The sequence below is a fragment of the Daktulosphaira vitifoliae genome, unplaced genomic scaffold (genome assembly GCF_025091365.1).
Source record: "Daktulosphaira vitifoliae isolate Bord-2020 unplaced genomic scaffold, ASM2509136v1 Scaffold_1, whole genome shotgun sequence".
Lineage (NCBI taxonomy): Eukaryota > Metazoa > Arthropoda > Insecta > Hemiptera > Phylloxeridae > Daktulosphaira > Daktulosphaira vitifoliae.
In genome coordinates, this window is record NW_026099572.1 from 7,968,215 (window position 1) to 7,992,575 (window position 24,361).

General features: G+C 30.2%; 2 protein-coding genes across 4 annotated transcripts in view; one reads left to right on the forward strand and one right to left on the reverse strand.

Annotated features, from left to right (window-relative positions):
* The window catches only part of LOC126896229 (uncharacterized), a 52,530-nt gene that overhangs the window by 7,643 nt on the left and 20,526 nt on the right, over positions 1 to 24,361 (forward strand). The gene's annotated exons all lie outside the window — the stretch shown is intronic.
* LOC126894962 (uncharacterized) lies at positions 73 to 3,480 on the reverse strand. Of its 3 annotated transcripts, none has more exons than XM_050666343.1 (5): positions 1,743 to 3,327; positions 1,353 to 1,669; positions 1,159 to 1,291; positions 821 to 1,102; positions 73 to 733 (listed from the first exon to the last, which is right to left on the reverse strand). In XM_050666343.1, the coding sequence occupies exons 1-5, from the start codon at positions 3,310 to 3,312 to the stop codon at positions 162 to 164; spliced, it is 2,874 nt and encodes a 957-aa protein (XP_050522300.1). In that variant the 5' UTR covers positions 3,313 to 3,327; the 3' UTR covers positions 73 to 161. The 3 variants fall into 3 exon arrangements, with proteins under 3 accessions (XP_050522300.1, XP_050522299.1, XP_050522301.1); XM_050666342.1 differs by having other exon boundaries at positions 79 to 760; XM_050666344.1 differs by having other exon boundaries at positions 621 to 738; positions 1,743 to 3,480.

Below are 24,361 nucleotides of genomic sequence, written 5' to 3' on the forward strand. Positions count from 1 at the left end.
AAATATGTACACGCATATACATATATTTTTTAGAAAAAATACAATTTCTTACTACATTATGTTACATTAAAAAAATGTTTTAAAACTACTTATATACATGTATATTTACAAAAAAAAAATTTTCAATTATTGACGATATTTTTTTTTTAAAATGATAAGAACTATAGGTCTTCCGGTGGTGGTATAGCATAATGCCCGTGGGCCAACGTGTCGATTCTGTTGTTGAGCGTGTAGCGCTTATCATCAAAACGGTTAAGCGCCAACTTGGTTGTACGTAAAGTCCGTACCTCGTGCTCAAACGAACGGATTGACACGTTCTGTCGGTACGGAGTGTAGGGTAGCGCCAATGTCGGTGGAGACTCGCCACCACGTATCACTCCGATGACCGCACGGGCATTTTCTCCAGCCAATGCTCGTTTTGACGCATCGTCACCATCGTCACCATCGTCTTTAAACAAACACCGTTTGTAATCGTCCAAAGACAGATGGTTCCGGACGACGTGTCCGCGGATCCCCTTAGACTTTATGAGTTCGCTGCCTTCCATGTCAAATGCGTAGCACTTTGATCGAAGTGCAGCGATCTCAAAGAGAGTGAGGCCACTGGTCTCGTCTGAAAACAAGCCGGGCATCTTCTTTCTATCGGTGGAGTAGCAAGGGTGATCCTTGGGCAGGCTAGATGCGTCCACGTGCACCAGTAAATCGGGGCTACCAGCTAAATCCTGGTAGAAGTCGCCTACTCTGAGCAGGTATATGAAGGAGTCTGAGAAAAATTAAAAATATATAAATATAAAAAATATTTCTACTGTACGGTTGTACTCACCAGTATCCATGTAAACCAATTCGATTGCACTGCCATAATGTGGTTTCAATACGTCGTAGAAGTACTTGTACATTAGCGTCTTGCTAATGTCAAGCACTGCTAAACCGACGTATATTGGTTTGATAAACTTGACCATCTTTGTGTCCATTATGACGGCGCACAACCTTTCACCGTATTTGATACAGTCGTTGAAGGTTGGTTGGTTTACGAGCTTGCTTAGACGTTCGGGACTGGAGATTAGCTCAATACGGATGCGTTTCCGCATGTTCTCCATTGTTTTCCCTATAAAATGTAAAAAATTATCGAATAACCCACTTTAGCATTGAGCATGCACTTACCAAAGACGGCATTGTTCATTAGTTTGAAAAATGCAATTTCAAAAGCATTTGCCGCCTTTTTCCGCATTTCAGTGTTCAACTCAATGTATGGTTTCAACCAAGCACTTTGTTGAAACTCTAAAACGCGGTGCACCTGCAGTACAAATATTTATATTAGTATCATCGCTTATAGTTTATAGGTTAACTATACATACTTTATCGACTTGCAGTCCGTGTGCGATCGCCTGTTTAAGATTAACGTAATGTACGACGTACCGCTGTTTGGGTTTCAAAGTGGCCATGAGTTTGGTCTCTTTGGAACCCGGCGGTACATCGTTGACAGGCAAGAACGGCAAGTCGTTGTGCTCGTCATGCAGCTCTTGTGGATACGATACGTCCACTTCATATATACGCCCCGTATTACCAGTGTCCGACAACGATTGGAGGTCAGCCAGAGGGTCTGCTCCTTTATACCACCGGAAGCCACCGTACGGCATGGGCTGACTCATAGCCCACCCGTAAAGGTTATTGCCTGTAAACATTAAACGTTATTAAACCACCGCTCAAATATTGCGCGTTTATATATATACGTATAGATTACTTACAGTCTTGGTACACGATCCATGATTCTGGTTTTGACGGATCGTAATCGGGTGTCTTAGAATTGTTGGCCTTTGCATAGTGCTTGACGGCCTGCACTAGCCCACCACGAATGCCCTGTTCCACCATCAGTAGCATGTCGTAGTCGTTCAAGAGCTCCAGCTTCATCCTGGTGTATTTCAACATACAATCGAAGCTAAAACCAGGCGCGGTGTAATAGTGCGCCGGGTCCAAATTGTATGTTGAAATACAGATGTCGCGGAAGTTCTCAAACACATCAGCCAACAACAACACGTCGATCTTAAGATATAGGTCGCTGTACTCACCGAGGGTTGAGCAGTCGAAACGGTTCCACACCTCCGTGGCATGTCTATAGTCGTCGTCATCAATATTAGACTCACTCAACTGACTATAGAAAGCGTCCTGAGGTGGTAGTTCCGTTTCTTCCAATTTAGCCCAACTATCAGTGTACTCGTAGGGGTATACGCCCTTACGCGTCACCAACGGCATGTCTTCCGGGCGGAACACCTTGGCCGTCTCCCGGAATTTAACAAAGTCGGGCGTCATTAGGTTACCATCCAAGGTGGACAGGGAGGAGGCCATGAATCGGAAGGTGTCGACAAACCGTATGGAGAAGTTATTGGTCACGTGTTTCGTGACCGAAATATACTTCTCCTCGGAATTCGGTATGACCGAAATCCTTTGGTCGTCGTACCCCAATTCAGTGACGATGAAATGCGCGTCGTAACCCGAAAGATTGTGCAAGAAGCACGGCACAAAATTGACCGTCTTTACTTTCAGGTTACATGCATTGCACAACGTCTGTCTGAATCGGCCCGATAGATGGCAGTGGTCTGCGACTTTGGGGTTGGAATCCTTGAATGCCATGCGGCACAAGTCGCATACCACTTTCTCCCCGTGCCTGCGCACATCATCGATAGACATTCGGATGGGAACGTTGGTTTTGCGCAACAATTTAGAAATGTTGCGCGTCACTTCAGTTACAGCCATCACAAATGCCTTGGCGACCTCTTCGCGATCCTCGGACCCACGGTATATCACCGGTGATTGCGGTATACCGTAGCGTTCGAGGAGCTCGGAGGGCACATCGTCCGATGTTTTCACCATGAACCCATAGCTCATGGGATGGTGGGTGTGCACAGTCCTGGTGTATGCACCCATACGATCGTCTGTTTTCTCCAGTAAGGCCTCAAAATCGGCGTAGATGACAAACGGTAACCGTTGAGTCTTTACCCACGCGTCAAATTCGACCTTACTGCCCTTCGCCGGCATAACGGGTAAAATAGGCTTGTTCTTGCCACATATCAACTTGTGTTGCTCCAACGCTTGTTGACCCCGAAGAATATGCTTTTTAGGCTGATCATCAAAGCTGGTGAAGCAACGTTTGCAATTGTATATGCGACCTAGGTGTTTGGTTTTTTGGCTGCGCACAAGCCTCGAAAAATCAGAAATGTACGCGTAATGTGACTTTTCAGAGTCACCGATGTACAACAGGTCAAAATGATTCTGTTGCTCTTGGTCGGCGACTCTTAGCGGATACACCAACCACTTCATCTTATCGTCGTCTCGTTCCAAGCCGTACACGTTGACAGACACGTTAGGGTTTCGTCGCTCAAATATTTTAATTTGGGACACAGGTGTGGGGAACGTCAACCCCGTAAAATCATACCTGTGTTCCTCGTTAAAATATTTTCGATCAACGCGATATATGTGGTCTCCCTCGACGTGTCTCGCCAAAATGGACCACTTGAAACAAGACTGATTGATATTCTGTGGGTTGATGATTGCTTTTCTTTGGTTAATCTCTGGCGGGACAGGAATATATGATGAGCCGGCGAGGGGCGTATACTTGTATAGGCTGAGCATAAGGCCGTCGATATGCGTTAGCGTGAATCCGCTACCCCTACCCGAGTACGCGTCTTCCTCGGCAAGCATAACCTCAAAATCTTCATCGACCGCACACCCGATATCCGTATCGGATAGCAATGCCCTAGCTCGTGTCTTGAAGGCACGGTCTTCGGACGGTGCTTCTGATCGCGGTATATGGTATGAGGCCTCCAATTTGAGATTATACTTGATCGGACGGTTACCTACGATTTCAGCGAGTCTGGCCACCAGCTCAGGTTTAACGGCGCGTAGAAAATCTCGATAGCTCGCGAAATTTCCCATGTTCTTCCGGTAAAACCAAACGGCCCCCCGCTCCAATGCGGAATCGATCTCGGTGAAATCACGGATATCCGTCAATTGCATACGTAACATTTTCGACCTAACCGCGCTGTTGTTGGCCCTACTACGCTTGGCCGTCTGATGTGACGAAACAGATGTCGTGGAAGTAGCTTTAATCGAAAATGAAATAAATTATTTATTTATTGGAAAAAAAAAAANTGTCGTGGAAGTAGCTTTAATCAAAAATAAATAATTTATTTATTTATTGGAAAAAGATAAATAAAAATAGTAAGGATGATAAAATTAAAGAGAAATGTTAATAATTGTACATACCTGTTGAAGACGTTTGCTGGTTCATGATTTCTTATTTGCGCGTGAAAATATTAAAATAATAAATTTATAGTTTTCAAATAATCAACTATGCGTTAACGTTAATTGAACACGAATGTGACAGGATACAGAGCGTTTAACCGGTTATATAGTAAAATAACAAAAGGCGTAGGCGTGAAAAAAGACAACATTGTCATTTTTCTCATAAAATGCATACGACAGTGACCATTAATATATTGTAACATCTTTGGAAATATGCTGACCTAAGCGTCTGGCATCCGATGATAAGATTCATACGACATTTTTATGCGGCGACCTCTTTGATGTTTGAAATATGCTGACCTAAGCGTCTGGTTACCCATGATAAAATACTATGTAAAAAATGCATGCATACAACAGTGATTATTACTGTACGTAAAATTTTTTAGAAATTATTTATTATATACAATCTATAGACGTGCGGCAAGTTTGTTTACGACGGATTTCATACGCACCCTTCCCATTAGATTAGTTTTAGTTAAGTTTTATTACCCCTTCGCTCATTACGACATGTTGAGGAAATCCCCCTCCCCCAACGACTTAGGTTAGTTTTCATTGGGTTTCACACATTGTGCGCACCTCACACCCAATTATCTTAATAGAGTTTGTTACAAATCGTTCAAGGAATAGTCAATTAAATGATAAACTCAGTGATGACTCGGGGGTGCTGGTGGTAGGGGAGAGACTTTAAATGTAATACCGTTATTTATAGGTATACAAAATTGTCAAATTAAATATAATATAATAAAATGCAATACACATATTATTATTTTAAAGGCGCAGTAGAAAATAATAATAATAACCAATAGCGATTATACTATTATAGCAACAGATAACGACGAACATAGTTAATTCTAAAAATATATTACCAATTATAGTAATTATATTAATTATATAATTAATAGTAATATACTAATATTAACGAGATGTTTTTCTAAGCATCTGATGGTAGGCAATGATAAAATACTATGTAAAAAAATAAAAATGCATACGTCTATGAACGTTATAATATGGCGGTACCTTTGATGTTGGAAATATGCTTAGCTAAGCGTCTGGTTACCCATGATAAATTTCTTAGAATTTATTATGCCAAAACGACAGACGTTGTCTTTGTTCTTATAAAATGTAGACGGTAATGTGGATTATGATATGGCGGTACCTTTTATGTTTGAAACATGCTTAGCTATGCGTCTGGTAGGCAATGATAAAAATTCTTAGAAAAAGCAATTATTTTTCGTAAAATGTTGACGGTAATGTGGGATTATAATATGGCAGTTGTTTTCAAGTTAAGTTTCATTACCCCTTCGCTCATTAGGACGTTGAGGAGATCCCCTACCCCCAACGACTTAGGTTAGTATTCATTGGGTTTCACACATTGTGCGCACCTCACGCCCAATTCGGTTTACCCACTCAGCTGTTATCACCGAAGTGTTATTACCAACGATTGTATGTAGGACGTTCTCGACGGTGACAATTACTTGATTGTAACCACCGATAACGACGTTATAATTATTATGTATAATTCAATTAATTATAACTTCTGTAATAGTCAAGGACAAGTGTGCGGCCGATAATTGACGTACACTATTTCAATGTAATGTATACATTAAATGATAAACGCAGTGATGACTCGTGGTTGCTGGTGGTGGGGGAGCGACTTTAAATGTAATACCTCTAGTTTTAGGTATAAAAAAATTGTCAAATTAAATATAATAAAATAAAATGCGATACACATATTATTATTTTAAAGGCGCAGTAGAAAATAATAATAATAGCGATTATACTATTATAGCAACCTAAACATAGTAATTCTAAAAATATATTACCAATTATAGTAATTATATTAATTATATAATTAATAGTAATATACTAATATTAACGAGATGCNTGCACCACGTGTTGGTGGGGGCAGGACTTTGCGAAGGGGGCATAAAATAATTCACAAACATATAAGCACACTTATACCTAAGGCGCCGGCCTAAACCAGCGCCTTAGGTCCTCCTGTACCGGGCGGCGCGGCTGCCGCTGCCTCAGGCGTTCGGCTTCCTCCTTCCTTTTCAGGACGGATTCCGCGAACGCCTGGACGAGCCTCCACGCCTCCCGGCTTCCCAACATGAGGTCCACCAAGGACCCGACGCGGATCGTGGACCCCAGACGGGACTCCAGCGAGTCCCNTCCACCCTTACCCCCACCACCGAGAAACCACGTTTATTGTTTGACCTTGACCACGGTCATTACCCCACACCATCGTGAGACCACTCCACCATTGTAACATCTTTGGAAATATGCTGACCTNCCCTTCCCACCACCATTGATAAGAACACATCCCTTACCCAATAAATGATAAGACAACGCCTACCCTTACCCAATCAATGATATGACCACGCCTTCTCCTTACACCGTCAATGATAAGACCACGCCTTCTCCTTACTCCCACCATCGAGAGACCACGCCCACTGTGTGATATTGACATTACCCCCACCATTGAAAAACCACGCCCACTATAACACGCCCCTCCTCCCAGACCACGCCCACCCATCGGTGGGTGGATAGGTGAAGGGGTGAAGCGGGGGGGCCTANGTGGGTAGGTGAAGGGGTGAAGCGGGGGGGCCTAGAACTCTCTATTTTACCCTAGTTTAAAAATAGTTATTGTCTAGTAATTTTCTTAATTAGGTCCTTGAAAAACCCAGTTTATATAGATTAAAATTGTAAGAAAGAGAGGATGGAGCAAGATTAAAAAAAAATAAAATTGGATATTTAAAAATTTATATATAGTTTCGGAATAAAAAAATTATTAAATAGTTTTAGTTAATAGTCTCCTATTTTGTAATTAAATAAAGCAAATGAATATATCTCTTATTATTTTGTTTTTTAAATAATTTATTAGGCTGTTAAACGGATCTTACTATATAAAAAATATCACATTTTATATAAAAGTACTATTGTATAACTTAAATTCATTTTTAACTTTAATAATATTTATTATTTTCGTTAGATAAATTATCCCATGTCCTTTACTATTGCACACTCAATATCACAAAACTGTGATGTACATTCTGATGACATGGGTAGAATTACTATTAAAAAAATGATAGACATTGCAGAAGAATTTAATGCAGATCCTATTCGATATCAAAAATTCATTGCAGGGAACATTATATCAGGTAATACAGATTTAATTTTTTTAAAATAGTATCTATATATGTGGGAACAGATACTAGTTTCCGTTAAAGAAAATTAAAGTTGAGGATTTAAAATGTTATTTAACTAAATATTATTGTTGAATTTTTTTAATTTCTTTACAAAAATTAAAAATTTCAATTGCTTCTTACAATATTTATTTCTGATGATTAATTGATCCCCCTTGATAATTATTAGATTTTCCAATAAACGAAATAGAACTCGTATTTATTAATGCTCTATTTTTATTGTGTTGCACAGATTAATATTCTATATTAACATAATTTTTTTGTTATTTCCTTTGATAATGCATACGTTGCAGTCGAAACACTTTTTATAACAATATTTAAAACATTAAAGAAGTTTGAAAATAAATTTCAAGAAGACCTTTTTATTGGTGATATAAATAAAAACGGCACTGTCGAAAAAGATTATGCAGAAAATATTATTTTTAATAATGAATTGTTTACTAGAAATTTTAAAGATGATTTCCTTAAAAGTTTAATCGAAAAGTATACAAATGAGCAAAATCAATTTAAATACAAAGGCAATTATCATAACTTATTTTTAAAAATTATAAACATATTTATAAAAAAATTTAAAATTATAGCGATTGATATTCATTTTTTTCTAAACTGTTTAATTTTAATTTTAAATCATTTTCCAAGACTATTTCAAGGAAATGGATAATTTTCAATAAAAATTATATGGGCACTAATTATAAATTTATCGACAATTAAATTACTAATCATATGGGGTCATTCCATGTGAAATCACATTAGGTGTATACTGGTATAGTTCATAAATCTATGAAATTTATATCATAGACATCTTAAAGGTCATTGACAACAAAAATAATATTTTTTTTATTGTTTTTTTTACCAGATAACGCATTTTTTATAATTAAAAACATGAAAACACAGCCTATGTTTTAGAGCCTATATCTCAACATCCAAATAAGCTATCACTGTGGAACTAGCACTGTATTACTCATATTAAATAGTACTTCAATTTCATTTTTAAGTTTATGAATTTTGAATTTTTTTGAACATCGAAATTTTGATTTAAATTTTGCAGTATTTTAATAGCGAAATTTGAAAGTCAAAAAAATTTTTTGTTTTTCAGAAATTTTTAGTTATGTTCTTTTAACCCATATCATATTTGAATCGATTTATAATTTTTTTGTATCGTTTTACGGTCTTAAACACGCATGGTTTACTGAAAATAGCCAGCTTTATAATCTCATTACACAAAAGTGACTGAACGATTTTTTTTCAAATTTACATAGTACTTACCTTTAGGCAATTAAAACGTCTGATGAAAATTTGATGATGGAGAAATAATTTTAACGCTACTTATAGAATTTACAATATTTACAATTTGGATATTATGAAAAATCAACAAACTACGTATTTTTCAACACTCAATTTTTATTTCTTGTATTTATTCTGTGTTCTGTAGTAGATTAAGTTATTGGGACTCATAAAAAAATCCTAGAAGCAATACCTAAGTTCGGAAAAGCTCCATTAGTTTTCTTTATAAAGTTAATTACATCAATAGATATTGTTGATTCTTTGACTACTATGCTGTAGTATAGAAATACTGTATACCAAATTATAAACTCATAAGGATTTCTATTGTACTAATCTCCGAATTTAATGAATTAGTGTGATTTTTAATTAACGGATCATGTGTTGTATATAATATTTCATCTATCGCATCAATAATTTCTTGAATGGACATGAAACTTTATTGCTTTAATACTATCACAACTTGTTTCTGACAATTTTTTCACCGTGCTCTTTTGGCAATATTAAGACAATATAATTTTAACACAACTTATAGAGTTTCAAAATTTATCATTTACATATGGAAAAGTCTTAAACTACGTAATTTATTTTTTTGCATTTATTCTACACGAAAATAAAATACTACATACCTTTGTAAGCAACTAATTTTAAAGTCGTTATTTTTTCAGATATTATGTATTTTAGATAATTTTATTATTCTAAAAATATAATAAAACCTTTTATATTTTTGAGTGTATTATAGAATAATTTTCATTATAAATTTATTCTACATAATAATTTAATTCTATTTATACATTATACATAAATATAATTTTTATATCTGTTTACATCATACCTAATTATAATTAAACTAATTATAATCAAATACAATAAAATACAAAGTTATACATTAATAGGTTAGTTCTTAAGAACAAAAAATTAGTAGATCTAAATATATGGACTTGGTATTACATCTTCAATATGAAGATGAAAGAGATATTTATGCGTATATTTATTTGAAAAATTCTAAATTTGTTAAAACGTAGTCGAAGAATCAACAATATCTATTGACGTAATTAACTTTATAAAGAAAAGTAATGGAGCTGTTCCGAACTTAGCCATTGCTTCTAGGATTTTTTTATGAATCCCAATACTTTAATCTACTACAGAACGCAGAATAAATACAAGAAATAAAAATCGAGTGTTGAAAATTACGTAGTTAGTGGATTTTCCATAATACGCAAATTGTAAATTTTGTAAATTTTAATAAGAGTAAAACAGTGCTAGTTCCATAATGATAGCTTATTTGGATGTGAAGTTATAGGCTCTGGAACATAGGCTGTTTTTTCATGTTTTTAATTATAAAAAATGCGCTATTTGGTAAAAAAAACAATAAAAAAAATATTATTTTTGCTGTCAATGACCTTTAAGATGTCTATGATATAAATTTCATAAATTTCTGAACTATACCAGCACACACCAAATGTGAAATCACATGAATGACCCTATGATGTATGTATTAGAAAAACAGTACAGCAGTAACACATGTATAGTCATTATATAGCTTAAAACTTTATGAGAATTTAAAAATATTATTGATCATCTTAATTTGTAATCGAAAATCGACATATTGCTGCTAACAAATAAACATGTCAAAATCTCAAAATTTCGTAAAATAATTTGTATTTTTAGCTTCGATGCGAAGCTGAGAAGGTATTGGTTTTACTATGTTTTTTTTTTTTTTGTGTCTGTTACCACTTTTTCTCAGCTCTCACCGAACGGATTTCTTTCAACGATACGTCAAAAGATCACAAATCGTATCTAGTCGAAGACATTACCCTTCAAAATTGAAAAAATTTCCCTCGTTCCCCGTAAATGGGGGAAACCTCCAAAAAAATTACAAATTTAAAAATCGCTAATTTTCGAAATTTTTTCAATTTTTTTTACTAAAAACTGCGGTAACTTTTTAAAAAATAAACATATCAATATAACTTTTTTTTTTATAGATGCTTGATGTCTTTACCTATTATTTGGTATATTTTTTTTGTAATTTCGACTTTTTTTCTGCCCACAGGGGGGGATTTAAAATGACAACTTTTTCACAAAAAATTAACTTTTTCAACTTAACTTTTGAAAATGTTCCGGAAGGTCTGACACTTTTATATATATCTTAAATTAAAGCTAATGTAATATACTTTAATTTGAAAAAAAAAAATTTGACCTCTGGACTTGTCTTCACGGCGAAAATGGCTACCGAATGCTATTTTCGTGTGAAAATTCTCGATTTTATTATTTATATTATATTTAACTTTATAATGCTATAACTTATTGAAAAGTTTATGGATCCACACAATTTTTTTATGAGAAATAATATTTTTTAATAAACCCTTTTTCATTTGACATACTTTATCTTTATCGAGATATTAATAAGGAACCAGCAGATCAAGTAGCTTTTGGAATAAAACACCAATTTTTTTTAAATTAAACACTATCTAAAGATTTGCATCGAAGCGTTTATTTTTGATAGTGATTTTAATCACTGTCAGATATCATTATACTTGATCCAACTATACCACGTCACAACTGTGCCGCGACCCCCCTGTGCTGGGTTTTTTTTAAATATTTTTCTATCAAAAAAATAAGATTTAAGTAATAATACTATTTTATTTAAACAGTGGTAATAATCATAACTTATTTTTAAAAAGTATAAATAGAAAGAGTTTATATTCAATTAAAAATGACATTTGTATTAACAAAAAAATACAATGAGTATACAATATGTTAATTTGTATTTTTGACAGCAGTAATGAATTTATAGTCATTAAAAAGTAAATTTTATGAAAACATTAAAAATATTCTTGTTTGTCTTAATTTTTTATCAAAATTTAAATAATTGCTATTAACAAAGAAAAAAAACAAGTGTAAATCTCATAATTTCGTAAAATATCTTATACTTTTTTTTAAATATTTTCCATTAATCAAATAAGAGTTAAGTAATAATATAATTTTATTTAAACAGTAGTCTCAATTTCACAAAGTTCTTTTATAATATAATTAAATAAAACTGGAGACTGAAAAATAAATTTTTTTAAATATTTTTGATTAATCCATTATTCTGCATTATAGAATAATGGATATAGTAAAATAAAATTGACTCCCCCTCCCAAATACAGAAAATTAAATATAATGTTATACAGTGATTTATTTGTCGTTGACAACTAAATTTCTCACTAAATATATTTTAGAATAAATAAATTTTTATTTTATTTAGTATCATTTTTTTCTCAATTTTTAAGTGGTCGAATACTTTTTAAGTCAATCACTTGTCCTTTATTATGATCCCTTTATTTTTTTAATTGACAATATACATATATAAATAGCTTATATAATAAAAAAATATTCAACTAATGAAATGACTGGTCGATGTTAACTTTCGCACCAGTAAACGAAAGTTACTAATATTTTAAAATGTAAATTGGAATTCATGTGAGGGTAAGTTACTTTTATCATTTCTCTGTCAAACTACATTTTCGACTAAGGTATAAAAATATGCATACTTTAAAATACTGATTTTAAAGTTGTGATTGACCAGTTATTTTTTTACTTGGATTATTTTCTATTGTATGAAAATATCAAAATGATTGTATTGTTTTAACATTTAAAGATTTCCAATCATAATCTTTAAATCTTATGTTCAATGAGTTAACTCTTATATTATTTATTCCTATATATTTATTTTTTAAATTATCGGCTACTCGTATATTAATAATAATTTTACAATTTTATTTATTTTCAGAGATGATTAAAAACCTTTTCGATGATTTTTAAGGAGATAAATCTATTTTTATGGACTTTTAATTCCAAAAAAATTAATGAATAAAAAAAAAGTTACGCACAATCATAATATCTTTTTTATGGTTTTTAAATTTATACTAATTAATATGTATTATATATTATATTTTAAAGTAATTAATTGTTTATTAATATTTATAAAAGTATTTTTCCCGTTTATGTTATGATTTATTATTTTTACTTTTTAACTTGTCGATAAAAATTAGTAAAAATTAGAGTTTATTACTTCAATGAATTATATTAGTCATCTTACCTTACTAAAATATTATTATATCACTTGGTCAGGATAATTTGTTAAGCGCGACAAAAAAAATGAAGTACAAATATGTTTTTAGTATGGTACTTGATATGTATCATAATTTAGACATATAAAAAAATTGTTCTAACATTTTAAGAATTCCAATGTGAATCTTTAAACGTTATGTTTCCCGTCTGACCCGTATAACCGTAATATATTTATTTGTGTGATTGTTTTAATGGTAGTTGGATAAAAAAAATAGTTCAAAAATTGGTGTGCACACGAAACACACAATATTTTTTACCCAAATATAACAAATAATTTAATTATCAGTTTTCTTGTTATGATACATTTACCACAAATAATGGTTATTATTTGTTAACCAAAAAAAAATATAATATATGTATATTTTTACATAAGTAATAGTATGAGTTGCTTTAAATATATCTATATTTTAAAGGTTACAAATATAAAAAAAAATTGAATATTATATATTAAAAACAATTTAAGATAAAAAAAATAGAAAAGTACTAAAATTGTATTTGTTGTTCGTTGAGTCATTTATAGTTGATGTACACCAAAACCTCTTGAAATTTGTCACATAATCATATTAATTAGGGATGACCTTATACAAAGCCGTAGCCCGTACCTTATAAACTAGGGGGAATTGATTTTTGAAAGAAAAAAATACACGAGCCCATTTAAGATGGAACACGCAAAAAAAATAAAATGATAGTTAAGTTAAATTAAGGGGACTTTATTAAGTAATAAAAAATAAATAAATTTAATACGAGGCAAAAATCGAACGGTCAAAAAACCTCGTATACAAATTAAAGGGGAACAGAGAAAAAAAACAGATATTAATAAAAAAAATAGTTACACCTACACTTTTACAATTAGAGAATACGATGAATGTCTTCGGGTACACACCGGCTGTTAAGCACGGCGGGTATACGTCCCAAGTAAGCGACTGGTTTTAAACAGTATCTTAGCTTGCAAGACGTTGGGACACACAGGAATAAAATGCACTACCTCACCACATTGTACTAATACGCATCACCCAATACCATATAAAATCTATATATATATAAAAATCACAAAAAAAATACATATAACATGACAGGTGGTATTGTAACACGCCTGCTATATTGAGGGACCTAAATAATAAAAAAAAATCGGGACATCTACAAAAAATTAACAAAAAAAAATCGGCACACGTGCTTATGGCACAGCGCACTAAAAAAAAATTCTGCCTCAAAACATTAATTAATATTTATGTTACCAGCCCCGAAGGGCCAAAGAAATTGAAGGCAGGTTTAGCCGACGCCAATAAACTAAAAATCTACATATTACAAATTTAGCGGCCACTTACGATAAAAAAATATATATATAAAAAAAACAATTTGTTGTAACGCATACAACTTAAAAAAAAACACCTCTACGGACGAAAATTAGCGTACCAGTTCCGACGATGGTTAATTTCTGACAAACCTTCCGTCGTTTGACCAGGCGGACCGTTGGCGACAACACGGCTAGCCTTTAAAGTAGGGATCAACAAATTTTTCTACCCAGTGCCAGAAATTATTAAGAAAAGTTTGAATCATCACATATCATAAGGTAACAATGTAGGTGATGAGCAGTGCAAATGACGTTCAAGATAGGAAAGGAGATGGGTAAATGTACACAAAAATGCCGTCCATGAACTGGTCCGAAGTAGTACACAGCTGACTATCTCGCACGCGCACAAACAAATCACAACACCTTATCATGATTATTTAATTGATAAATGCAGTCGCAGTACTCAACCAAGATAATTCAGAACACAAACATATACATGTACAAATTGACAAAAAAATTAACAGATTCTTTTTGTCACGTTACATATTGTAATGAATATTTGTTAAAAACTATCTATTAATATAATAAAATAACCTGTAATTATAAATAAATTGAAAACATTAAAAATTTAATAATTATGTTGTTGACGTTTCTTGTATATGTATGTGTCTATATGATTAACAAAAAGAAAAAAACTATAAAAAGTAAAAAATCCCACATAAAAGTACGTTGTCATTCTATCACTTTTCAATATTTAGAAGTATATTACAAGGTGGAAATTACAATTTCTAAACGTACAGTGGAAATATCAAGTTAGATATTAATATTACCTAAAATTACAAGGTTTAGATTTGGTTATTTATTTGAGTATAGAATTTAAATAGGTATAAAGAAAAATCAAGTAATTATTAAAATAAAATATTAATTAAATTAAATAAATCAATAAATTTTATACAGTGCTTATCTAGTTGAATTATCACTATCAAATCTTTTCTAAAACTTTATTTTTACAGTAATTAGTCCAACAATTATACAATTTTCATTAAAAAAATTGTAAAGTATTTTGCATAGCAACGGAAAATAAAATTTATTGAAATAAAAATTAACTGAAATAAAAATTAACTGAAATATATGAAAGCTTTATACAATTTATATTATTTAGTATATTTAATGTACTATAAGAAGAAAAACGTTTCATTGTACCATTTTTAATTATTAATACGACAAATAACCCCAATATACTTGAATCTACTGTCGTAATATGCTCAATGCTTTGTACTACGCATCTTACAATTATCAATGAAAAATGTATTTTAAATAACTTGTAAACAAACAAATAATTTATCTGTCATAACAAATACGATGTTCAACACAATTTTTTATTATTTATATATATATGTTAATTTATCAATTGATAAAATTTTATCCCGATTTATAATTATAATATATGAATACATAATAATTATAGTAATTAAATTTAGTATGAAATTGATATTCAATTATATAATATTGTAATTATTACGGAGATTATAAAATTAAAAGGAGTTGTATATTCATATACTTTTAACGCGTATAAAAATTTAAACGTATTGATGCAATACTTTTTTTTCCCTGTGGATAGAGGATAAGAATACTTTCATGGTCCCTCTGCCAGTTGTAAGAGGTGACTAATAAGGTTGTGTCAGGTCGACAGACGGCGTAAAAATCTTTGTCAAAAAAGTATTAAGTATAAAAAGTAAACAAAACTTAGGCGGATTGTCCCATCTCGGATGTACATAGGGACAACAGGTGAGAGGGAATAAAGTAGTTAAAAACGGAGAAGGCCTAAGGAATAAAGTGTTTTATACCAGCCGGACAACTTATGCGGTAGCTGTATCACCAGTCATGTGTACAGGTCTACCCAACGGTGTTGGGATATCACCACTTAAATCTAGGCAGGAATCGTGTATAAGGAAGAAAGATAGATATAAAGTGTTAAGGGTTGTAGTGAAATAACTTAGGCGACACTAGTTAGTTACAAAATCGGTGCGGTGCCGTTTATTCGACCAAGATGATACAACAATTATAACAGTAATGAGCACAATAACTAAAAGAGTTAAACGCAGAAATATAACAACAGTACGTTGACGTTAAAAAAAGAAACACAGAAAGTGACGGTGTGATGGTTCTCGGCGTTTTTCTTTACGGTGTGTATCGAACGATGTCACGGAGATTACTTAACGTATATTTGCAGTCGGTCGTAGATGGGCGTGCGGCACAAAGACGTTGCTGGACTTTGTACCGTGGTATATCGCACGCGGTGTTAGTCAGTCAAACTATCATATGCACGTAGTATATGCACGGCTCATAAAGGTGTCACAGGTCGCGGGGCTCCGTGTACCGAGAACGCCGCGGGACCGTGTCAAAAGTAAGAATAGGTACTTGGTATGTTGGAACATTAACTGGTAAAAGTAGAGAATTAGTATTGAAAAGGAGAAAAGTTAACATTTGTTGTGTACAGGAAACGAAGTGGAAAGGAGAGAAATCAAGGGAAATAGGTAAGGGTTATAAAATAATATACTCTGGTAAGTCTAGTACAAAGAATGGTGTAGGGATAAAAAATGGATGAGGAGATGAAAAGTAATGAGAGATCGGTATCTAGCTCTTTGATTTTAAAATATAATATATGAATAATTACTAATTATAGTTTTTAAATTTAGTATGAAATTGTGAGGCCAGCTATGATGTATGGTTCATTGTATGGGCGATTGATAAGAAAGTAGAACAGAGAATGAGTGTAGCTGAAATGAAAATGCTTAGATGGTTGAGTGGAGTGACTAGAGAAGATTGGATAAGAATCGAACATATAAGGAGTATAGATTTAGCGTCAATCGTGGATAAGATGAGAGAAAATAGACTTAGATGGTTTGGTCATGTTATGTTTAGGATAAGGGTGACGGACCCCAAATAGTTGGGATTAGGCTAGGAAGAAGAAGAAGAAGAAGATTGATGCAATACATTTTAATAAAAAAATTACTTATCAGTTATTAGTTACTAATCAGAAACAAAAATATACTTTTCTAAATCAAATTTTTGTGATGTTTTTAAATGTGTAATTAGACTTTTTCTATCACTTCTAAGTTTTATTATTAATAATATTATTAAAAAATAAGTTTTTACATATAAAAAAATAATTAAGAACAAAAAAATCGTTTTAAATTAATACTGTTTTGATTATTAATTAGTTAAAAATAAGGAAAATTACATATTTCACCTACTTTTTTAATCCTTTAAAGTTGATTTTTGTGATTAAAAAAAATAATTTATTAGCATAACTTTAGCTCAATTGGCAAGTTAGAAATTGATATCATCAAATAGAAAATTTTATGAGAATTAAAAAAATTGTATTGTTAAGACTAATATGCTGTCAGGAAATGTTATAATAACTATTTATAGTAAATTTATTAGAAAAGCTCAAAATTTTTTTTTGCATTTTTATCGTAATAGATAACTTAAATAGAAATAATAGTAATCATTTCCTAGTAACTTTTAGTGTTTAAAAAGATTCTACAATTGAAATATGAACTGAAATAATGTTAATGATTTACTTTTACTAAAATAACTAATCAAAAAAAAGTTGATAAAAAGAGCTAAAAATTCATTGTAAATTCAGGAGAAACTAACAATAATTTTTTTTAGAAATGATTTATACAGCAAGATGTGACCAAAAATATTGGAATATTATAGTGTAGTAGTAGCACACACAAATAGAGTAAAAAATATATTAATTTATAATATATATACAGGATGGCCCACCACTCACTGACAATTTAAATAACTTTTGATCCAGTTAATATTTTTAGCTGATTTTTTTTTAAATAATTGTTATACATTAGGTCCATAGCTATATCTCAATAATTAATTTTTTTACATTTTATTAAAAATATTATTTATTTTTAAATTTTAAATAAAATGTAAAAAAAAATCTAAGATAGCTATTTTGTAAAGTAGAATTTAAGAAAAATTTTAGTAAAAAAATANAAGTAGAATTTAAGAAAAATTTAAGTAAAAAAATATCATATTAATATTGAGTAGTATATATTCTGTAGCGTTCATGTATTATTTTACGGTATTAAACATTGAAATACGTATTGAGAAAAGGACAGAAGAAAACGCTATCTTTTCATNGAAATACGTATTGAGAAAAGGACAGAAGAAAACACTATCTTTTCATGATTACTGTGTATACATATGATGATAATGTGTATACATTACAAACTTGGCATTAATACCATGATGAGAAATTAGATAAGGCAATTATTACTTATCACTCTTATTCAAAAGTATATTGAAAAGATAGCGTTTCTTCTGTCCTTTCCTAAGGCTATGTTTGGAGTGTAGCACTGTATGGAAGTGAGACGTAAACCATAGGTAAAATAGAAAAAAAAACACTCCTACCTTTCAAGACTCGGTATTACAGAAGGCTACTAAGAATTATTTGGACAGAACACATAACAAATAAAGGAGTTTATTGCAGAGCCGAAGAAACAAGAAGTTTTCTGAAGAAATTAAAAACAATAAGAGCCAAGTTAATTGGATACTGCGTCCTAACAGTCTACTAAGTAGAATAATAGAAGGTACCATTAAAGGTAACAACAGTAGAGGGAGACCACCACTGGACTACATTAGTTAAATTGTTAGAGATATGGACTGCAGATTATTGCGAATTTAAAAGAAAAGCTGAGTAGCGTCAAGAGTGGAAAATTGCTGCCAATCAGCCTTTGGGCTGTTAACAAAAAAGAGAGGATAAAAAAAAGAAGAAAATGTTTTTTTTATAATTGATCTTGTCATGATAATATTAAATATCGAATTAAGTGTAGATGATTTTTGCAGTAAAGGAAATGTAAAAACATGGTTTCATTAAAGATCAACTACGCAAGAAAAAAAATTGTGGTTAAGTTAAATTAAGTATACAAAAAATATATAAGCATGACAGATGGTAACATGCACTGCGCACTACAATAAATACAAAAAAAAGTTGAACAGTGGGGTCGAGGCATAGTATGGACGTGACACAGATAGTTAGGATAAATATAGATAATATATGATTCATAAAATTATCGGATTAATCCATGTCAAATCAACCAAGAGTGGTTGCATGACCACCTCACTNAAGTTAAATTGTTAGAGATATGGACTGCAGATTATTGCGAATTTAAAAGAAAAGCTGAGTAGCGTCAAGAGTGGAAAATTGCTGCCAATCAGCCTTTGGGCTGTTAACAAAAAAGAGAGGATAAAAAAAAGAAGAAAATGTTTTTTTTATAATTGATCTTGTCATGATAATATTAAATATCGAATTAAGTGTAGATGATTTTTGCAGTAAAGGAAATGTAAAAACATGGTTTCATTAAAGATCAACTACGCAAGAAAAAAAATTGTGGTTAAGTTAAATTAAGTATACAAAAAATATATAAGCATGACAGATGGTAACATGCACTGCGCACTACAATAAATACAAAAAAAAGTTGAACAGTGGGGTCGAGGCATAGTATGGACGTGACACAGATAGTTAGGACAAATATAGATAATATATGATTCATAAAATTATCGGATTAATCCATGTCAAATCAACCAAGAGTGGTTGCATGACCACCTCACTTTTTTCTTAAATTTTAAGAGTTTATTCTTTATGTTATATTTTAATTAAAACAATTTTTTTTGTTTTTTTTTTTTTATGTCCTTCCCATTTTTATGGCTATTTCAATGTAAAATATTTTACAAATAGCTAGAACGTTAAAAAACACAGTTTATTCAATATTATTTTAATGAAATTAGAATTTTTAGAATAATAAAAAAGTCAATTACTGACCTTAATATAACTTAAAGATTACATAAAATAGAAAAAAAATGATTTGAAATTCTAAACGTTAATGGCATTCTAGAAATTACGCTTTGTGTGTAAATTTGCAATTTTTAAGCTCAATTAAAACCATTAAGAAGTTATTATTTTATAGCGATTTTCGAATGTAGTGTATATATATATATGTGTAGTGTATAATCTATATTTCAACTAAATTTCAAATATTTCAAATAGTTTACTTAGGATTTAGATATCTACAAAGTTAGTAATTTTATAAAAATACACGTACTTTAGGTGCATTATTGCTGTTGGGGGGCCTAATTTCAAAACAATAATCAGACACATTATAATGGTCTATATAAAAACATAGTAACAGAATCACAAAATAAATAACATCTGAATGGATACTTAAAAAAATATAAATTATATTTTACAAGGACCCACAATTTTGAAACTAAGTAAAGTGGTGTAAGTCGTCTGAAACCCATATTTAGTTTATCAAAAATTTTGTTTATAAATATTCGATTTTAAATTTTTACACGTATTTAAATTTACGCAACAATGATATTTTAAACTTCTACGTGTTAAAAAGTAAATTATTGACAATAATGCGAAACAAAAAAAAATTTGTATTGCGAATAAAATTCAATGTATAACAATCGCTTTTTTAAATTATGTATTTATAAAATTTAAACGTTTGAGAATAAAATAATATAAAATAATTTTTAAATAAAAAATATTGTTTCCAATTCAATAAAACTGCTAATAATATAAATAGTAAAATTGCTATTTAAAATAAAAAGCTGCTACGAGTTAAATTATAAGGAATAGTACTAGAAAAATAATTTTTCATGTAATGGAGCTCAACGAGAAACCATTAATTGTAAAAACCCAGCACAGGGGGGTCACGGCACAGTGGTGATGTATGCTACGGGTACTTTTTCTAATGATTATTAGTAAAATATACATCAGGAAAAAAAGCCACAAATACTTATTAAATAAAATTTTTAAATAATATTTTATGATTCATTCTATTGTATATGGCATTTGATACAATATCATACATTTATACAATTTAAAAATTAAACTGTTTTTATAAAACAGCTCGGTAAATGTTTGATTTGTTTATATACATTTTTTTTCATCGGAAATATCTAATTGTATTGATTTTAAATATATTTTTCTTTTTGTTGATCTACATATTGCAGCTGCAATTTGAGTTTTTTTTAATTAGTTTGTTGCAGTAGTTTAAAAAAATATATTTATTTTTCAATACCCTCATATCAATTTTTTTTATTAAGTCAATGATTATTGAAAACTTGAAATAATTTCATTTAGTTTTACCATGATTTAATTAAAAGTTTATATTATAGTATTTTAACAAAATTTTAGATAAGAAAAAAAAACATTATTTAAAATTTTTTTTTCCTTTATTAATATATATACAATCTGTTCCCTATAGGTACAACAAGAGTATTAGCTAAAATAATTATAACATGAAATACTTGATAAAAGGAGCCACCCATTGATGACACTTATAAGTGATTATTTATTTATTATTTATTATTTTTAATTTTTTCTTTTTTTAACTAAAGTTAAGTTAATAGATCTCTACACCAGTTGCGTTTTAAGCGTCTCGGGGGATTATCAGATATAACATTAGTTGAAAGACTTTTTATTAGGGAATAGGAGTGGGAGGCTAGTCGAGTGTGGAATCTTTTATAATATGTTATTGCTTCTTCTTTAACAGTTTTAATTTTTAGCTCAGAATGGAGGGTATAATTTGATACTTATGGAGGGGAGTTAGTTAATTTTCTTAAAGAAATATTTTGAAATGACTGAATACGATTTATATTTGATTTTTTAGCATTTCCCCATAGTTGGAAACCATAGGTCCAAATGGGCTCAATAAGAGATTTATACATTAGAAGTTTCATATTTAAGTTAGTATGTTTGTTATTAATTAGTAAAGTTTTAAGCATACGGAATTTAAAGTTTAATTGGAGTCTTTTTGCACGAGTATCATTTTGCACGACAGGTAAGTCGGCGGTCTAGGGATAAACCAAGATATTTTACAGACGGAGAAGATGGAATTTGAATACCATAAAGAGTAACACTTGGGCGCACTGTCCAAGCTTAAGAGTAAAAGTTGTGTGAATTGATTTTGCTTGATTAACCTTAAACTTCAAATTCTTATACCATTTTAAAATTTAAGAAAAAATCAACATATTAAGTAGTACTATAAAGGTATATGATGTTGCTTAGAAATATAAATTATTTTTATTAGTTTTCTTTTTCAAATACTAAATATTGAGACAAAATGTATATATAAAAAAAAGTTACAATTTAGTAAATCGATAGTAGAAAATATTTTATACATTCAATTAATTTAAGTTAAATTATTGTGCATTAAGTAAAATAAAAAATTCATATGTTCCAACAATTTTTAAAAAATTAAATAAAAAAGAAATTTTTTATTTAATTTTGATAATACAAATTGTAATAAGTAATTAGTTTACTTAACTAGCAATTTTTACACTAATTTTTTCGGTATAATATAAAAGATGACATTAAAAAAAATAACGTTGTTTATCTATCAGAAAAAAATATGATTCATAATTGGAAAAATGAAATACGCATAATTGACAATATATTTGCTATACACAGGCGGCTGCTTTATAAAAACTTTTTTAGAAGAATTTCTGTTAAAAATATTATATTGCAATATTTATACAATCATTGATACTTAATATTTTTCAAATATATTCATATTAAAATAAAAAGTAATTTTGTGACGAATTTTTTTTACCTTGCCTCATGGTAGCCATCAATAGTAAATTATTTGTCAGTTTGTATAAGAATTAATCTCTAGCCATATGGTAATTAAAAAAATATATAAGACCAATAAAGTAGTAATAAGACGTTTATTAGTAAAATTACAATTTAAATAGTATTTAAAAATTTAATAATAATACTTTGTTTTTTAATAAAATACTTTCCCCTATATGATCATTTGAATTTCAATATATCTTCTCTTGTCCTTTAAACAAATACTATAAACACATCCGATAACTCGATAAATGTGAAAAATTGTATTATACGCTCAATTGAGTAAATCTTTTTTACGACTTTTTTTTGATTAGTTATTTTAGTAAAAATAAATCATTAACATTATTTCAGTTCAGCTTTCAATTGCAGAATCTTTTTAAACACCAAAAGTTACTAGGAAACGATTACTATTATTTCTATTTAAGTTATCTATTACGATAAAAATGCAAAAAAATATTAAGCTTTTCTGATAAATTTACAATAAATAGTAATTATAAAACTTTCTGACTGCATATCAATCTTAACGATACAATTTTTTTAATTCTCATTTATTTTCCTATTTAATGATATCAATTTCTAACTTGCCAATTGAGCTAAAGTTATGCCAATAAATTAATTTTTTTTAATTACAAAAATCAACTTTAAAGGATTAAAAAAGTAGGTTAAATATATAATTTTCCTTATTTTTAACATATTAATAATCAAAATCAGTATTAATTTAAAACAATTTTTTTTGTTCTTAATTATTTTTTTATATGTAAAAACTTACTTTTTAATAATATTATTAATAATAAAACTTAGAAGTGATAGAAAAAGTCTAATTACACATTTAAAAACATCACAAAAATGGTAATAATAAAATAGTTATACTTTCTGTATTACCAGTTACACCAACTAGTATTATAGAACATTTACATCTATAATGGTGAGATCATAAAAAATAGTTAGCTACTTGCTACTATGTTTATGAGATATTGTCACAATATTTTATTCAAAATATTTTAAAAAGTATTTTGTAAGAATATTTTGACAATATTAATATATTGAAATTGCTATGTGGGTAGATAGTGTTTAATTTTAAAAAATTGGTGTATTATTCCAAAAGTTATATGATCTGCTAGTTCCATTATAATATCTTGAATAAGATAAAGTATGTCGAATAAAAAAGGGATTATTAAAAAATATTATTTCTTATAAAAAAATTGTTTTGATTCATACACTTTTCAATAAGTTATAGCATTATAAAATTAAAATGTAAAAAACCCATCACAGGGTGGTTACGGCACAGTGATGATATCTGACAGTGATTAAAATCACAAAAAAAAAACGCTTCGATGCAAATCTGTAGATAGTGTTTCATTTAGAGAAAATGATGGATTATTCCAAAAGCAGCATCAACTCTTATTTCTTTAATTATATCTTGATTAGTAGTTCTTTGATTTTAAAATATAATATATGAATAAATACTAATTATAATTATTAAATTTAGTATGATATTGATAT